General features: G+C 41.6%; 1 protein-coding gene and 1 long non-coding RNA gene across 2 annotated transcripts in view; one reads left to right on the plus strand and one right to left on the minus strand.

The window, feature by feature from the left end:
- Positions 1 to 17,844, plus strand: part of LOC114359068 (spectrin alpha chain-like) — a gene marked incomplete at its 5' end in the record, with an annotated part of 29,556 nt that extends 11,712 nt beyond the window's left edge. The window contains 12 exons of the mRNA XM_028313316.1: positions 55 to 241; positions 2,760 to 2,895; positions 3,726 to 3,893; positions 5,035 to 5,145; positions 5,863 to 5,968; positions 7,548 to 7,714; positions 8,327 to 8,559; positions 10,474 to 10,613; positions 11,278 to 11,347; positions 12,040 to 12,128; positions 16,389 to 16,473; positions 17,099 to 17,844. Of these exons, the coding sequence (XP_028169117.1) occupies positions 55 to 241; positions 2,760 to 2,895; positions 3,726 to 3,893; positions 5,035 to 5,145; positions 5,863 to 5,968; positions 7,548 to 7,714; positions 8,327 to 8,559; positions 10,474 to 10,613; positions 11,278 to 11,347; positions 12,040 to 12,128; positions 16,389 to 16,473; positions 17,099 to 17,213 (1,607 nt within the window). The remainder of the gene's footprint in view (positions 1 to 54; positions 242 to 2,759; positions 2,896 to 3,725; positions 3,894 to 5,034; positions 5,146 to 5,862; positions 5,969 to 7,547; positions 7,715 to 8,326; positions 8,560 to 10,473; positions 10,614 to 11,277; positions 11,348 to 12,039; positions 12,129 to 16,388; positions 16,474 to 17,098) is intronic.
- LOC114359069 (uncharacterized) lies at positions 13,035 to 16,116 on the minus strand. The gene is made up of 3 exons (XR_003656410.1): positions 15,064 to 16,116; positions 13,107 to 13,110; positions 13,035 to 13,044 (listed from the first exon to the last, which is right to left on the minus strand). It is a non-coding gene; the product is annotated as an uncharacterized LOC114359069 (long non-coding RNA).
- Positions 17,845 to 17,980: the final 136 nt, after the last annotated feature.

Here is a 17,980-nt window from a genome sequence, read left to right on the forward strand (position 1 = left end):
ATGTCCCAGATATTGTCCATTGTGCACTTTTGTGATTGCTTTTTCTTTTTCTAGGCGAGAAACTAATCCACGACGGCCACTTCATGTCGGCGGAGATCGAAGAGCGAATGAGCGTCCTACGCAGCCGCCGCGCGCAGTTAGAAGCCGCCTGGGAACGACGCAGCACCGTCTACGCACAGCATCTGGACGCGTTGCTGTTCAGACGGGATGCCGACGCTCTGAGTGGCTGGATAGAGAGCAGGTACGTACATAGAGGGAGTGACAGCTGGTACATTATGTAGAGAGAAAAAGAGACGCGCGCAGTTAGAGAACGCAGCACCGTCTACGCACAACATTTGGACGCATTGCTGTTCAGACGGGATGCTGACGCTCTTAGTGGCTGGATAGAGAGCAGGTACGTACAGAGAGAGAGAGAGCAGGTATAGTCTGGTCTCTGAGCACGTAGAATTTTGTCCATTGACTCCAAGCTACCCATCCTTATTGCTCGCGCGTAATTATATTGCTGTTGCGCTCGCACACTCACTGCGGGCGCCCGTCGCACAGTCGCGATAGCAATATAATTACGCGCGAGCGATAAGGATGGGTAGCTTGGGGTCAATGGGCAAAATTCTACGTGCAAGACCAGGCTTTAGACATAGAGAGAAAGAGACGCGCGCAGTTAGAAGCCGCCTGGGAGAGACGCAGCACCGTCTACGCACAGCATCTGGACGCATTACTGTTCAGATGGGATGCCGACGCTCTTAGTGGCTGGATAGAGAGCAGGTACGTATGAGAGAGAGAGAGCGGGTACATATGGAGAGAGAGAAAGAGACGCGCTCAGTTTGAAGCCGTGTCGGAGCGAGCACTGTCTACGCACAGCATCTGGACGCATTACTGTTCAGACGGGACGCCGACGCTCTGAGTGGCTGGATAGAGAGCAGGAACGTACAGAGAGAGAGATAATAGGTTGGTATCTGTACCTACATAAGAAGAGAGAGTAGGTACAGGTAGAGAGAGTAGGAACAGAAAAAGAGAGAGTAGGCCCAAAGAAAGAGAATAGGTACAGAGAAAAAGAGTAGGTACAGAGAAAGAGAGTAGACCCAGAGAAAGAGAGTAGGTACAGAGAAAGAAATTAGGTACAGAAAAAGAGAAAGAAACACAAAGATATTCAGCACCTCGACGCGCTGCTGTTCAGACGGGATGCCGACGCTCTGAGTGGATGGATAGAGAGCAGGTACGTACAGAGAGAGAGAGACAACGGGTACATATGGAGAGAGACGCGCGCAGTTAGAGGCTGCCTGGGAGAGACGCAGCACTGTCTACGCACAGCATCTGGACGCGTTGCTGTTCAGACGAGATGCCGACGCTCTGAGCGGCTGGATAGAGAGCAGGTACGTACAGAGTGAGAGAGAATAGGTTGGTATCTATACCTACCTAAGAAGAGAGAGTAGGTACAGGTAGAGAGAGTAGGAACAGAAAAAGAGAGAGTAGGCCCAAAGAAAGAGAATAGGTACAGAGAAAGAGAGTAGGTACAGAGAGAGTATTAGAGTAGGTACAGAGAGAGTAGGAGAGTAGGTACAGAGGAAGAGAGAAGGTACAGAGAAAGAGAGAAGAAGGTACAGATAAAATGAGAGTAGGTACAGTGAAAGTGAGTAGGTACAGAGAAAGAGAGCAAGTACAGAGAGAGTGGGTATAGAGAAAGAGAGAGTAAGAGAGAGAGCCGCGGCCTCTAGTTGAGCCGCGCGCAACTAGAGGCTGCCTGGGAGCGACGCAGCACCGTCTACGCTCAGCATCTGGACGCGTTGCTGTTCAGACGGGATGCCGACGCTCTGAGTGGCTGGATAGAGAGCAGGTATAGAGATAGAGAGAGATGGTGTGTGTGTGTGTGTGTGTGTGTGTGAGAGAGAGAGAGAGAGAGATTAGGTAGGTACAAAGGAAGAAAGAGTAGGTACAGAGAAAAAGAGTAGGTAGAGACACTCAGGCCAGCTCGTAAATTGAAACTGCTGAAATAAATGACATGCGCTGAGTTTCTTATGTTGTTTCTTTTCAGCACTTACTTTAAGAGACATTTAAAGGTTCCATAAGAGTAAAACTTTGTTTTTAATTAGTCTTTTTTTATTTGACTATTTGTAAGCAATATTTTATTATGCAAATAAAGAAATTTTGGCTTTGACTGGGACGTGTAAGCCCTTTTTAAAAGCCTATTTGCAGAATATAAATAAATAAATAAATCTATATATATAAAAATGAAACCCGTTTCGCGTTGTCACGGCATCACGTGTGAACGGCTGAACCGATTTCGATAATTCTTTTTTTTAAATGTTTGTGGAAGTCCAAGGATGGTTCTTACGGAAAAAAATATTAAGAAAATCTCTACGCTAAGGCGGTACGAAGTTCGCCGGGTCAGCTAGTAATAAATAAAAATCATTTATTGTTTCCCACAACCAAAATTAAAAAGGTAAAGTTACAGTTAAAATTAAAACTAGAGTAATTTAAATACAGGAAACAAAAGGCCATGAGGTTCAGCTCAAGCTGCCTCGAGAGCAAGTCCCGGGCTGCGCTGTTTTTCAACCTTGCCCAGCTCTCTGAAAGTGACAGTTGGAGCAATTCGTAATGGTGCTAGCTGACATAAAAAACTATGCATCACTGTTACCGTGTTTGCCTGTATGTGTATGTGTGTGTGTGTGTGTGTGTGTGTGTGTGTGTGTGTGTGTGTGTGTGTGTGTGTGTGTGTGTGTTTTACTTCAGTCTTCCCTCACTAAATGACTTCTATCTTCCAGAGTGCCACTAGTCCGCGACGGCAAGTACGGCGAGAGCGTGGCTCAGGTGGAGGAGCTCATCAGCCGCCACCGCGACTTGGAAGAAACCATCGAGTCGCAGCGGGACAAGTTTAACGCGCTCAAACGCATCACGCTGGTGAGTTCTTCTTCAAATCAAATTAAATCATTTATATGCATTACATGTGTAGTTTCCTTTCTTTAAAGTTGCTCCATATTGTGTAAACTTGATATCTTTAGCCGCCACCGGCTAGGATGCCACTAGGATGCGCGCCGCAATAAGCCTTCATCGATTTACGTAATAAGCTTTTCTTTTTAACGCGCTGAAGCGTATCACGCTTGTGAGTATACATAACAACTTAACTAGTCTTTTATACTGCCTGTGTAAGTTTCTATAACTACGGAATTTTCTTCAGTTAGATCCGGTTTTCATCAAAGCCATGGTGGAAACCGGGCCTTAATCAGGTCTTTTCTGTGCCGTAAACTCTCAAGTGCTGGTCATGAGTGACCACATTATACTCGTAGTAAGCTATACACCGTGAACTTTTAGTGCCATATTAACACAACGGTGTAACATGCAACCACTGAAAGGCATACAGGAAATTATCATGACGTTGCTATTTCCCAAAATTCAAAGGGGTCCAATGTTTAATGCATCCCAACTAATATTATAAATGCGAAAGTAACTCTGTCTGTCTGTCTGTCTGTCTGTCTGTCTGTCTGTCTGTCTGTCTGTCTGTCTGTCTGTTACGCTTTCCCGCTTAAACCTCGCAACCGATTTTGATGAAATTTGGCATAGAGATAGTTTGAGTCCCGGGAAAGAACATAGGATAGTTTTTATCCCGGTTTTTGAAACAGGGACGCGCGCGATAAAGTTTTTCTGTGACAGACAAAATTCCATGCGGGCGAAGCCGCGGGCGGAAAGCTAGTATTAAATAATAATTAACCCTTTTCTTAACCCTCGCCCAGGTGGAGCAAGCCTTCGCAGCGATGCGCGACGAGGAAGAAGCGGCCAGGCGACGCTCGGCAGAAAGGCAGGAGGCTGAAAGGATGCAGCAGTACAGACGCCGCGAGCTACAGAGGATCGCTGAGGAGAGAAGACAGGAGGCCACGCCGCCTGCACAGCCGCCTAGAGAGGTAGGTAGCAAGCTAGAGAGGCAGGAAGCAGGTTATATTGTTAGGTAGGAAGCTAGCTAGAGAGGTAGGAAGTTTCCCAAATGAGTAGGAAGTCAGCCAGAATAATAGCAAGCTGGCTGGAAAGTTAGGCAGCTAGTCAGAGGGGTAGGAAGTCAGCCACAGAAGTAAGAAGCTGTTCAGAGAGATAGGAAGTAGGCCAGAGAGGTGTGATGCTGAACAGAGAGGTACGAAGCTGGCCAGAGAGGTAGGCAACTGGTACAGAAGCGGTCAGATGCCGATGAGCAGAAAGACAGGAGGCTGAAAGGATGCAGCAGTACAGACGCCGCGAGCTGCAGAGGATCGCTGAGGAGAGAAGACAGGAGGCCACGCCGCCTGCACAGCCGCCTAGAGAGGTAGGGAGATAGCTAAAGAGATAGCTACAGAGGTAGGAAGCAGGTCAGAGAAGTGGGGAGATAACTAGAGAGGTAGGAAGCAGGTCAGAGAAGTGGGGAGATAGCTAGACAGGTAGGAAGTAGGCCAGAGAGGTAGGAAGCAGGTCAGAGAAGTAGGGAGATAGCTAGAGAGGTAGTAAAACAGGCCAGAGAAGTGGGGAGATAGCTAGACAGGTAGGAAGCAGACCAGAGACATAACAAGCCAGCCAGGGAGGTTGTAAACCGGCCAGAGTAATAGCTATGATGGTCAGAGAGGTGGAAAGCAGGCCTAAGTAGTAGGAAGCCAGCCTGTATGGTAGGAAGCCAGCCTGTATGGTAGGAAGCCAGCCAGAATGGTAATAAGACAGCCAGAATGGTAGGGAGCCAGAGAGGTAGGAAGCAAATCAGAGTGATAGGAAGCAGGTCAGAGTGAGATAGACAGCTAGTACCGTAGCGACAGGGGGCTGTGTATGTTACATTTCAAGACCGAAACAGCTCACAACGCGTTGTGATAATTGTAAAACATTTTGCGAATTTCGCGTTATGGCTGCTTACGAAAACGTCGACACGTTATTGCAAAGCTGACCATGACTCGTTGAAACGTCGGGAGGGTAAATATCTTATTTACCGTTATAAAAGTTCTGTAGTAAAATCCCGTGAAGTGATAATTTTACAGTAAAAAATGCAACATTAGTTTAAAATTTTATATAACAATAAAATTTTCTTCCCAGGTGGAGCGCGTACTGGGCCAGTCTACGGAGACCTTGGAAGAGGCATCGCCCGCGACGTTAGAACGCCTGCCCAAGCACGACGCAGCCGTCAAGCGAGCCGAGAGCATGAGTGTAAGTATCTTACTATCTCTCTCACACACATAGAAACCCTAACACGCTTAGAAATCTTACTAAAGTCTGGTCCGTGAGCACGTAGAATTTTGTCCAATGACCCCAAGCTACCCATCCTTATCGCTCGCGCGTAATTATGTTGCTGTCGCGACTGTGCGACGGGCGCCCGCAGTGAGTGTGCGAGCTTTATCTACTATCTCTCACATACACACCCAAAGCTCCGAAAACCAAACTCTAAGGCTGAGTTGCACCATGAACATTTATTTCCCATTAGAAACATAACATAACCACATAAAGGAACCCTAACACATACCCTAAGGATCCTTTGCTATGAATAAATAATTTGAATTTGCCATGGCAGTTCAATTCTGTGAGACCACTTCAGTACTGGGTCCCGCAGAAAGCACTGTGTTGCTGTTACGGGATTTTGCAAAAAAATATGCGGATGCTGCCAGTGGGTACACTTTATTAAATAATGCCTTGTAGTTAAACTGGATCCTGTCACGCAAATATCAATCTATCACGTACATTATCCTTTGTTTACGTTAAGTTTTACTCCCTCATTGTCTTTCAATTCTCGTTCATCTTTTTTCTATCAATTGATATTGAAGTCAAATGCATAATAATCAGTGCTAAAAACATTTTTTTCATCATCGAAGTAACAGCTTATGATCATTCCCCAAATGAAAATTAATGCAATATTATTACGTACCGCAGGTGGTGAAGACTCCAAAGCGAACGCCGTCGTTCACAACGCGTCGCCGCACGCAGAGCTTCCGTCGTCACCGCAGGCCTGAAGAGCTGCCGCCGGTTGAGATCGAAGGTAAAATTAAATCAAATATTACACCCCCCTTCAATATAACCCCAGAAACGAATTCAAACCCTCCATCTAAAGCTGCCGGGCTAGGATACACGCCGTGATTAACACCCCGTATTCACAAACGATGCTTGTTTAAGTTAAGCAAAAAATCGAACGCTCAGCGTTGAATACAGCTCTTTGATTGGTTCGTGTGTCACCCTGTGCGTCCACGCGCACAGTGAGACCTCATAATAATGTTTGTGAATACGAGCGTAAATCATATGGGTGAATTTAGGCAACAAATGTATGGGCTTATTGCGTAAAATCAATAAAATCGCGCATCCTAGACCTATTGGAAAGCTATATTTTTCCATATAGTGCAGGATAATAACGATTTTGTTTACCTAGAATTAGAAAACTCGTTTTTCCGTCTAGTACTTCAAAACTTATTTTCCCATCTACTGGTGAAAAACACTTCGATAACGTTTTTATAATGCGAACAGCTAAGGGCTACAGTGAATAGACATTTACTGGGCAGATATGTATCATCCTGGACTGCATCTCACTTGTGCAATTGCGGTCAAATACCTGCCTTGTTATGCATAAAAAAACCTCGATTTTTAGGGTATTGGTTTGTTTGTCGTCAGTATGTACTACCAACAAATTAACCTTGTGATTTCAATTCCTTGAACGGTTTTAAAGAATTTGTCACCAAATTGCTGTATATGTTACGGTCAAAGTGATAAATGTTAAAATTATGAATAATCGCCGGTTATTATGAATAATTACCGCATGATATGGTAAATGTGATTAATATGAGGTCATTTATGTGTGTATGAAACTAAATAGGCGGCTTAGGGGTGGCCCAAGGGCCACCCCCGCCGCACCTTAACCTATTTTTCACTTTAAATCAAAACATTATGTTATAGGCATAATGGAAAAGTAATATTATGCAAGAAACATTCCAAACTCATTATGCCAAATTATATTAATATATGATATCAAAACGTTCAAAAGTTTGGCTGTACACGAGCACGTACACAAGATGTTGTTGTCTTTTTAACACAAGATGTTGTTGAAAATTTGTTAGTACTAAAGTTGAATTATTAAATAATCACTGTTAAATGTGATTAATTTATCACTTTTACCGCGGCTGTTGGTAATTATTAATAATAACCGGTTGTTATTAATAATTTTCAATTTATCACATTAACCGTAACATACAACGTGTCCCAAAATTCAAGGATAAGCCGGCGCCGCAGGGTGGACCTAGTCATGACTGCTTTAGGAAAAATAAGAAAAAAAATCTATCTCAATTATTTTTTAAGTTACACAATAAATTATGAAATTCGTCGAAAATTGACACCCCTTATAATATTTTACATTACCACGACTACAATTTTTCGAATACTTCAGTTTTTTTGTTTGTATCGGCAACTTAAGTAGTGCTGCTGTCCACCCTAATTCTTAAAACCCTCAGAATCCTTGCAGTTTTTACACAAAAGTTAATCAAAATATGATATTTCCTTAAAATTTTGAACGATTTTTANGTATACATATTTTGCGCTTATTTCGATATTGCATTTCCTCACTTCACCCGCAGGTTTCTTGGAGCGTAAGCAAGAGGCCGGCTGCGGCGGCAAGCGAGCCACCGTCCGATCCTGGCGCGGTTACTACTCGGTGCTGTGTGGACAATTGCTGTGCTTCTTCAGGGATGAGCTGGACTTCGCGAGTTCCAAGGCCGCCGCGCCTCCTGTGGCTATACTTAACGTGAGTGTTACGCTACATTACGCTACAGTACGCTACAACGCGCTACAGGACGCTACACTTCTGAATAATTACGAAATGAGCTAGACTTCTCAATGCTACGCCTCCTGTGGCTATACTAACGTGAGTGTGACACGATACAGTGCGCTACAGTACTCTACAGTGCACTACAGTATACTACAATACACTACAGTGCGCTACGGTACGCTAAAACGCGCTACAGTACACTACAGAGCCACCGTCCGCTCCTGGCGTGGTTACTACTCGGTCCTGTGTGGACAATTACTGTGCTTCTTTAGGGATGAGCTGGACTTCGCCAGTTCTAAGGCCGCCGCCCCTCCTGTGGCTATACTTAATGTGAGTACAACACGCTACAGCGCGGTACATGACGCTACAGCGCGATACAGTACGCTACAGTGCCCTTCTACTTAGCTATAGTACGGCTCCGTCCGTTTCAAGAGCCCAATTGGCCTTACTAACACTTCGGGACAACATATGGGCTGGTGCTGAGAAGAAGTGGCGGAAGAAACTATAATAATAACTAAATATAATGCAGGAAAATAAAGTTTATCAATAGTAAAGGAGCTCTAATAAAAATGTCCTCTTTCTCCTCAGGCCACGTGTTCACCGGCCGGCGATTACACAAAACGCGCGCACGTATTCCGTCTGGCCTGCGCGGACGGCGCCGAGTATCTCTTCGCCGCCGCCACCCGCGACCTGATGAGAGACTGGGTGGCCAAGCTCGCCTTCCATGCTCAACTACCGCCGGAGTTACAGCTGACTCCGTACTCGCCTAACACAAGTCCGCAAGATGAGAATAATGTGGAACTCAGGAAAAGGCTGCAAAAGTAAGTATTAGTTCAGTCATTGACCAATAGATGGCGTTGTTCATAGTCGAAATTTCACCTATTATAAGTCCGCAAGATGAGAATAACGTCGAGTTGAGGAAAAGGCTGCAAAAGTGAGAAAACCTTTTTAAGTCGCGCATTGAATGACAACTAACGCTCTGCTAGCTGAAAAAGCAGACCGCAAGAAAGCAGAAGCAGCTAACCGCGTAATTTGGTACATTATTTGACCAATAGATGGCGTTGTGTGTAGTTGAACCGCGATATCAAAATATTTTTTCGGCACCATGAATAGGAAGACACTGCAGAAGTAGGTATACCATATCATTGGTGTTGCTAAAGCTTTTTCAACACACCATGTGGCATATACTACCACTCTCTCGCCACCCGTGACGTCATGCGAGACTGGGTGGCCAAGCTCGCCTTCCTTGCTCAACTACCGCCGGAATTACAGCTGACTCCGTACTCGCCTAACACAAGTCCGCAAGATGAGAATAATGTGGAGTTGAGGAAAAGGCTGCAAAAGTGAGTAAAATTACATTTTAGTTCCTTTACTGACCAATAGATGGCGTTGTAAGCTAAAGCAGATGATGCGTAACTTAGTTCGTTCATTGACCAATAGATGGCATTGATCGTCGTAGTTGAACCGCGATATTAGAGCATTTTTGGCAGCATAAGTAGAATAGAGAGACACTGCAGAAGTAGGTGTACCATGTCCTTGGTATTGCTAAAGCTTTTTCAACACACCATGTGGCATATACTACCACTCTCTCGCTACCCGCGACTTGATGAGAGACTGGGTGGCCAAGCTCGCCTTCCATGCTCAACTACCGCCGGAGTTGCAGCTGACTCCGTACTCGCCGAATACAAGTCCTCAGGATGAGAATAATGTGGAATTGAGGAAGAGGCTGCAAAAGTAAGTAATAGTTCAGTCATTGACCAATAGATGGCGTTGTTCATAGTCGAAATTTCACCTATTATAAGTCCGCAAGATGAAAATAACGTCGAGTTGAGGAAAAGGCTGCAAAAGTGAGTAAACCTTTTTAAATCGCGCATTGAACAAAAATTGTAATCGTAAGTAAGCAAAAGCAGCCAACCGTGTAATTTGGTACATTATTTGACCAATAGATGGCGTTGATCGTCGTAGTTGAATCGCGATATTAGAGTATTTTTTCGGCACCATGAGTAGAGTATAATAGAGAAACTGCAGAAGTAGGTATACCATGTCATTGGTATTGCTAAAGCTTTTTCAACACACCATGTGGCATATACTACCACTCTCTCGCTACCCGCGACTTGATGAGAGACTGGGTGGCCAAGCTGGCCTTCCATGCTCAACTACCGCCGGAGTTACAGCTGACTCCGTACTCGCCTAATACAAGTCCTCAGGATGAGAATAATGTGGAACTCAGGAAGAGGTTGCAAAAGTAAGTACACCATTAAGTTACTTCTAGGCCCCCCATTTAAAAAATAACTGACATTCGGCCGCGGCCAGTTGAGAGAGTCTGTTATCTGGCAAGTAAAAGCAGACGACGCGTGGCGTAATTTACTTCAAGCGTTGACCAATAGATGGCGTTGATCGTCGTAGTTGAATCGCGATATCAAAATATCTTTTCGGCAGTATAAGTAGAGTACGGAGATACTGCTGTAGTATTGTCGTTGAAATTCACGAAGGTGAGTGAGCTTTACATGTGTGGTAGCTCGCTACTGTTCGTGTTTCAAAAGTGTTGATAGACATTATGTGCATGTACGTACACGTACACACACAAGTAAAGTTCACTCGCCTTCGTCAGCTGCAAAAACTATAAGCCTTTGTAGATTATTGGCGGTCAAGCTGTAGATCTACACAGATTGCAACGGTGGAAAAGAGTAGTGAGAATAGTCCCGTTTCAATACTAACCATCCTCTATGTCCCAGGAACGCCGGCTCATCGTCATCATCAGCGGCGTCGTCTCCCGAACCAGCGAGGCAGTCTCGCTCGCAGGCCGAGATCCTTCAACAACACCGCTCGCAACAACGCTCCTCCGCCACGCCAGAACGGAGCGAGAGAAATATTGGTGAGTTAGAACCACTTTAGAGAGGGAATTGATGTTTCTGAAAAGGAATGAGAAAGAATAATCCGTAAAATGAAGTCGCTGATATAGCCCGGCAAACTAGCATAGCAAGTCAAAACCCTACGAAACGAGAGGAATATCGGTGAGTTGGAACTTTGTAGAAACAGAGACTTGTTTGGTGACTGTACTTAGTGTTTCTTTACTAGCAACAATTAGAATGATGCAAGCACAGAGTTGCTTGTGATCTTACTCACACGTGCACCAACATAACGGAGTGAGAAGAATATTGAGTTAGAACCACAGACACGAGAAAAAAGCTATGCTTGGTGTGTCTTTACAAGAAGAAACCGACTTCTAGTGAAAGTCCCGCAAAAACAAATGACGTTCTACTAGTTCATAGAGAGAGACCCGCATTAAAAAAGAAATGACGCTCTGTCGGTTGAGAGAAAGACCGCTCAGGTAAGTAAAAGCAGGCGACAGCGTAACTTAATTCGCTCATTGGCTAATAGATGGCGTTGTGCGCAGTTAAACCGCAATATTGAAATATCTTAGCTTATACTATGGAAAGAACTATGCTCCGTGTTTCTTCGTATTTTATTTTCTATGTTACCTACTTTTACATTTATTTCGCTAAAACCGTGAATAAAACATTAAATATTACTTGCAGAATCGACGGTGCTGCCATCATTGCCGCCTCGGCAGCCCCCGCAAGATGACGGAGCCGATATAGTTTTGAGGTAAGGAGACTCAGTTTGGAATGGGATTTGCTACTTCACCTTAACTTCGAACTCCTCCTATGTTCTTCTGAATTATTTCGTTGCGGGTCCAATGACAGTTTAACTTTCCCCCGGAACGAACTTGACCTTCACTGGTTGGGTTATGGCGGTCAAGCTGTAGATCCTGGCTACACAGGAGTTGCAGCGGTGGGAACGAGAGGCGGGAAAAGTCCCGTTAAAAAAAAGTTAGCATTGAGATTCGTCGCTAGCGAGTGCGTCAAAAAATCTATGAAGATTTTGAAGACGCTGTACGATCTGTCATACAATTATTATTATTTTTAACGCAGTCGCTAAAGCCTGGTCCGTGAGCACGTAGAATCCCGTCCAATGACCCCAAGCTACCCATCCTTATCGCTCGCGCGTAATTATATTGCTGTCGCGACTGTGCGACGCGCGCCCGCAGTGAGTGTGCGAGCGGGACAGCAGACAGACAATTATGTAATTGTGTAAATAAACGTGCGAGCGACAAGGATGGGCAGCTTGGGGTCATTGGACGGGATTCTACGTGCTCACGGACCAGGCTTTAGATGGCTTCTCAAAATAAACTGAGTCCTAAATACCCATTTCACTTTTCTTCGCTTGTCCTGCTCGTCACTATTCTTTACTCTTTATTATATTCACAACTTTAAAACTTCAAAATGTATTATTTACAGAAATTCTGAACAAACCAGCTCGTGGGGTAGATCACGGTTTTCAAACGGGCGCGACATCAACGCAGAGTTCATAAAATCACAGAAAGAAGGTATGTTTTAAACTATCTCCCTCTTACCTATAGTATAAAATATGAAAAGGGCAGCACTATGAAAGTGACAACTTCAAAAAAAATTTGGAGTTTTCAATTTGTAGTGCGGTCTCTTTCGTGTGTTATAAGTTCGAAAAGGACAGTGTTTCTGATTCGTCTTACATCAATAATTGCACTGGCACGAATGAAACGCTGAATGGAATGCGATAGCATGATGGATTTTGATGAATGAGTTTTAAAACTAGGAAAAAATGGTTTTTAAAGTTTTTGAACGACCGAATGAATGGATTTATTTATCATTCACTCATAAAATTTAAGTTATTAGCACTGAAATAGAGTTCTGGAAAAGTGAACGGGATCGAATGATATTTATAGGTTAATTATTTCAATATTTATTGGAAAATTTAAATTGTATTCAATATCTTGTCAATATTCTGCTATAAAAGGTTAGACTTTATAGCCTGACCAGGAACATAAAAACCCTCGCCATGTTGCGGAAAACTAATGGTACTAATTTCTTTTAATGGCAACAATAACTGAAAACTTCATTGTCATGTCACCTTGCATGTCAGTCTATTGCTGTCAAAGTGTAAACAAACTTTATTTTAAATGTGCGCAATTGATTTTGTGAATTAAATTGCTAAAATCTTTTTATAGTCGTGAAAGAAAAGTGGTTNTGTACGTAATACTTATTATTATTCTGTGGTAGTACATATTCACATTTTACTGTCTTTCGATTTTTTTCTGCAGGACTAACATTTTTTTTAAGTAGTGAACCTTGTATTAAAATAATATTAAACGAAAATGTAGAATTATGTAGATATTGGCTTCTATTATTTTATTAAAATAAGTATTTCTTTTCTTAATTATTGATTTTTAAGTTTTTAGTTTTTTTTCTTGTATAAATCTTTTCAAACTTTTTTGCTCTTATTTTTTATTTCTTTTCATTTGGCTGTAAATTTTATTAGATTTATTTACTTCACTTTTTATTTTTTATTGATTATTTACTTTTTATTTATTAGAAATAAAGTTTTCTTAGAGATTGCCAATTACTTTGAAGTGTGCCATTCAGTATTACCTACGCGTTCAGCAGTGGACGTCCTGTGGCTGAAATGATGATGATATTGATGATGATGATGATTCAGTATTACACATTTGTGTATTGATTTTCTTTTTCTTCTCATCACGAATACTTTTTGTCCTGAAGCTGTTGGTATTTTTTTCAACGTCTACTTCAATTTAATTGGCTATCCTTTAGAGGGTGCTGTGATATACTTCTGTATTTTGTGAATATTTACACCCTTTACAGTAAATAGCTGATAAAAATGTCGCTAGATATGTCAAGCGAGGAAGATGTTATATGATTCTTTAGGTGTTGCTCGTCTTAAAAATTATTTTCTTTATGTTTTTCGTATATTTTGAGGGCCCTTCGAGATCGTAGGCTCAAAGAATGTGTATTTCCGACGTTCTTAACATATCTAGTGATACGTACCGTGACAATTAATATCCCTAGTGCTTAAACAATGTTTATTTTGTAATTTGAACATGCATCCAGGATCAAGCCATCTCTTGTATGTGCTCCACCGGGTCAAATGTACGCTTTATATGTATATTTTTATGTATTTTGTGTATTATGCGCTTCGTTCTGTGTTTGGTACTTTTGTGTTGTGTTCTTTTGGTTTTTATTCGCTTATTTATATTTCTTCTTGTATAGTGTATTTAGTCCTTTTATATCGTCATTTTTTACTTTTTTCTATACTATATTTTGTATGATTTTAAGATCAGGCATCATGGTCTAGAAATAATTATGATTCACTCCAATCTTTGCGTGAATTAATGGGTGCATTTGGCGGAAAATAAAAATTGTAAGCGCTTATAAGCAAAATGCCGAACGCAAAGCGGTAAGCGCTGTCACTGCTTAAAAAATGAATGAAACATTGAAGTTAGCAAATGTTAGCAAACGTGTCGTCGCTGAAAATTGCCGTAGCGATCGCCATTTTGCTTATAAGCGCTTTTTTCCGACAAACACACCCATTGAATTTTATTTTTAGACCAAAAATGTTATACATTTTAAGCTTTGCTTAGTTTGGGACTAGATGGCGCTGTGTATGAAGCCCAAGGTTTTTGTGCTGCGTTTTATTTTAGATGCTTCATGTAGAGGTTTGGTCGCTTGGTGTATTGAATTGCCGTATTTTTGTTGGATGTTTTATTTTTAGAACTGCATTATTTTTTGTTTTCTTGTTGCTTGTGGATTGGAATTTTGTAGTGTTTTTATAATTAGTAGTGTTTCTACTGTATGTATTCATAAAAAATCGAAACATAAAATATAAATAGTTACATTGTTTTATGCTATATGTGACAAGGGGTGTAAAGAATAGTTTATTTTTTATGAATACTTCAGTGTATATGACAAAACAAATATTACTACAGGCGCACACAGGTGAAATTTGCTCAAAAGTTGGCCAAAATTACGTTAAGTGTGTTTATGCCTATATATTGCTGTAGTCTGTCTAAAATAATAGTTTAAAGGTGATTTAAAAAGAAAAAGTAACAAATGTTTTCATTTATGTATTTAGTCTTACTAATAATTTGTTAAAAATTTGATATTTTTTTAAAAATACAATTACGATGCAGAAGTTATTTTTGGTTCTTTTAAAAGTTTTATTACATCTTAAGGATAGGGAATACTAATGGAATGCTATTCTGGGAACTGCCTGAAAACATATTATGAGTATTTTTAAAATTCATAAAAATTGTCAGTTTTGCAATATTTTGTTTAGGTGACGCAGTTTGACGCAGCTAATTTTGGTGTTATATGAAAGCCATAGATATGTTCTTTCGAAATATGTAAAAGAAACGGGTTGATCGCGCTTGATCATGAACTTTTTCACTGTTTAAAAAAATAAACTGTTAAAATATAGACTTCTATTCAAACCTATACAATATGTAACAAAAACACCGTCCGATCCGAAAGGGTCATAAAGTAGCTTTAACAACATTACCAAAACAAGTATCAAAATTACGTAATTAATAAAAACAATTTTTTTATCGATTTTTAAAGTCAATAAGTTTAGCAATGATTTACCCTACAACGGGGAAATTTTCAAAAAGCGTTAACACTCTGTCGGCGCGCGGCTTTTTTTAAGACGCTGGGGGTCATGACCTTATGACGTCGCTACGCGTGCCGGCGCATCTCTACCCCTCCCGCGTACCCTCTACACTGCCGTTTGGATTGCCATGTAAGCTATTTTATTTTTGTAAATTTTGTATTTATTTTTCATGGGGTATTTTTTTTATAATATTTTATGAAAATTATTACACAAATGGAATCTTAACTCGATACCTATTAACACCTTAATGGATCGGACGGTGTTTCCGTTACATATTGTATATCTATAACATGGTAAGTAATGTAGACTGTTTAGTAATACAGAAATAATAAACTAACCTGGAAGTATAGAATCCATATGTTTTATACCAAATATCAACTAAATAAAAGTTAAACGTTGTTGTTAAACAAGAGCTAAAAATTATAATAAATTACTCAACAAGAAAAACTGTTTAAATCAAATGTTGTGGGTATCTGGATAAAAAGTGTTAAACTTTTTAAATATCATTTATAGATGGCGCCATATGTCTTGTTCCTATATTAGGTTACTGATTTAGAATCGGAGTAACTTTGCTTTTTTTAATTTTGGCCACAAATTACGTACATTTCACCTGTGTGAGGCGTAGCGATCAACTTAGTAGGTTCTAGGCTGTAGCAGAGCGACGTAGTTGTTACGTCATACATGTATATTGACAGCTCTATAATGTCACATGTCACCTCGTGACAGCTAGCTCTATTACGTCACTTGTCACCCCGTGACAGTTCTCTTACGTCACTTGTCACCCCTCCCGCACAGCTCCTACCTCAGAAACCTACTCAATGAGGGCTATCGTTTTTATACTTAACAGTTGGCACCCCTGGCGATTGACAGGACCTTACTCTACAGTGGCGCCATCTTGATGAGTGCAAATGCGATAGTCCTCCTACCACTTTCGCGCTCACCAGTTGGTGCCACTGTCTTCGCTACTAGCAAGTGACAGGACCTTACTCTACAGTGGCGCTAACTGGTGAGCGCTAAAACGATAGCCCTCATTAAGCGCTATGCCTGTAGCAACATTTTCCATCTCACTCTTCGCCTACTCCACGTCACGTGACAATCGCCACGCCCCCAGTAAGGCAGTAGTAATCAACTTTGAACCTTATTCCCTCAGCATACGGTGGGAACAGCAGCACACGCCCGGCTTCCGTTGCCGGCAGCGGAGGATCGCCCGCGCTTGACCAGAGACCCGCTTCTAGGTACGTACTCTTTGGAAATCTATCTTTATTACTATTGAATTAAAATAGAAATAGTTTAAACTCTTATGCTATTGGATTGTTACTAAACTCAAAAAACTCATTTTTGCAAGTACGCTTTTAAAAAGCACTTTTACACGTCCCAGTGTTAACCCTACCACTGCTTCGGGACAATAAATGGGCCAGTGCTGAGAAGAAGCAGCGCAGGAAACTCGAGTCACTATTGTCAGCTTTGGTCCAAAAATGACGAATAAAAAAACATTTTTAGAATCCTTACGTTAAGACCTTTTTTTTTCATTTATTTACCAAATAAAAAGAATTACAGACAAAATTTGTTTTGACAGCATTCAGGAAACCACTAAGGTTTGTGTTGATGCTGTTGCAGTTCTAAATCGATACTTATGGTTACAATAATAACATTTCCCACGGCAATTAAGTATTGTTGCTGTCTTTAACAAATACTATAATCCGGGCCTTTCTAAGGCGAGGGTGAATAGGCACTTACAGGGCAGATAGGTACCATCCTAGACTGCATCTCACTTAACACCAATTGCGGTCAGATACCTGCCTTGTTGTGCATAAAAAATATAAAAAAGAAACCATAAATAATTCCAAGTTTTCCCTACAGGTCGTCCGGAGAATCCGAACTGTCGGTGAGCGGCGTCACAAAGGAGAAGAAAGACAAAAAGGGCGTCTTCGGAGGCCTGTTTAGCAGGAAGAAGCGGCCTCAGAGCCACATGTAGGCTCCACGCGTAGACTAGTCAAGAGCAGTTACAACTTAACATTTTAAACTTTCGCGTTCCATTTCAATGAGGGTTTTCGCGAATGAAAGATCCGATAGATGGTGGGACGTGGATGTGGGGTCTGACTGCTGCGTGATTGGTGGATTTTGACATATCTGTCAATGTCATGTCAAAAATAACCAATCATGCAGCATTTGGACCTCGCGTCTACGTATTGCCATCTGGCGGATTTTTCATTCGCAAAAACCCTCATTAAAGTAGTAAGACACGGGTCTTAACGTCTGCTTGTGACCACGGCTGTAGCATCGCAGCCGAAACGTCAAGCCGTGAGTACATAATGTAACTCATTAATAAACGTCGCGTTAAGACCCGTGACTTACTATTTTAAGCAGTTACAACTGACCACCCTTTAATACTAAAAAGGTGAATATTTTTCACCAAGCTTGAATTAATAAAAAAAATCTATATTTTGAACTAGTTACACTACTTAAAAGCAATAAATATACAATATGTAACGGAAACACCGTCCGATCCATTAAGGTGTTAATAGGTATCGAGTTAAGATTCCATTTGTGTAATAATTTTCATAAAATATTATAAAAAAAATACCCCATGAAAAATAAATACAAAATTTACAAAAATAAAATAGCTTACATGGCAATCCAAACGGCAGTGTAGAGGGTACGCGGGAGGGGTAGAGATGCGCCGGCACGCGTAGCGACGTCATAAGGTCATGACCCCCAGCGTCTTAAAAAAAGCCGCGCGGC

The sequence above is a fragment of the Ostrinia furnacalis genome, unplaced genomic scaffold, assembly GCF_004193835.3.
Source record: "Ostrinia furnacalis isolate ACB-3 unplaced genomic scaffold, ASM419383v2 OfSCF4225, whole genome shotgun sequence".
Classification (NCBI taxonomy): domain Eukaryota; kingdom Metazoa; phylum Arthropoda; class Insecta; order Lepidoptera; family Crambidae; genus Ostrinia; species Ostrinia furnacalis.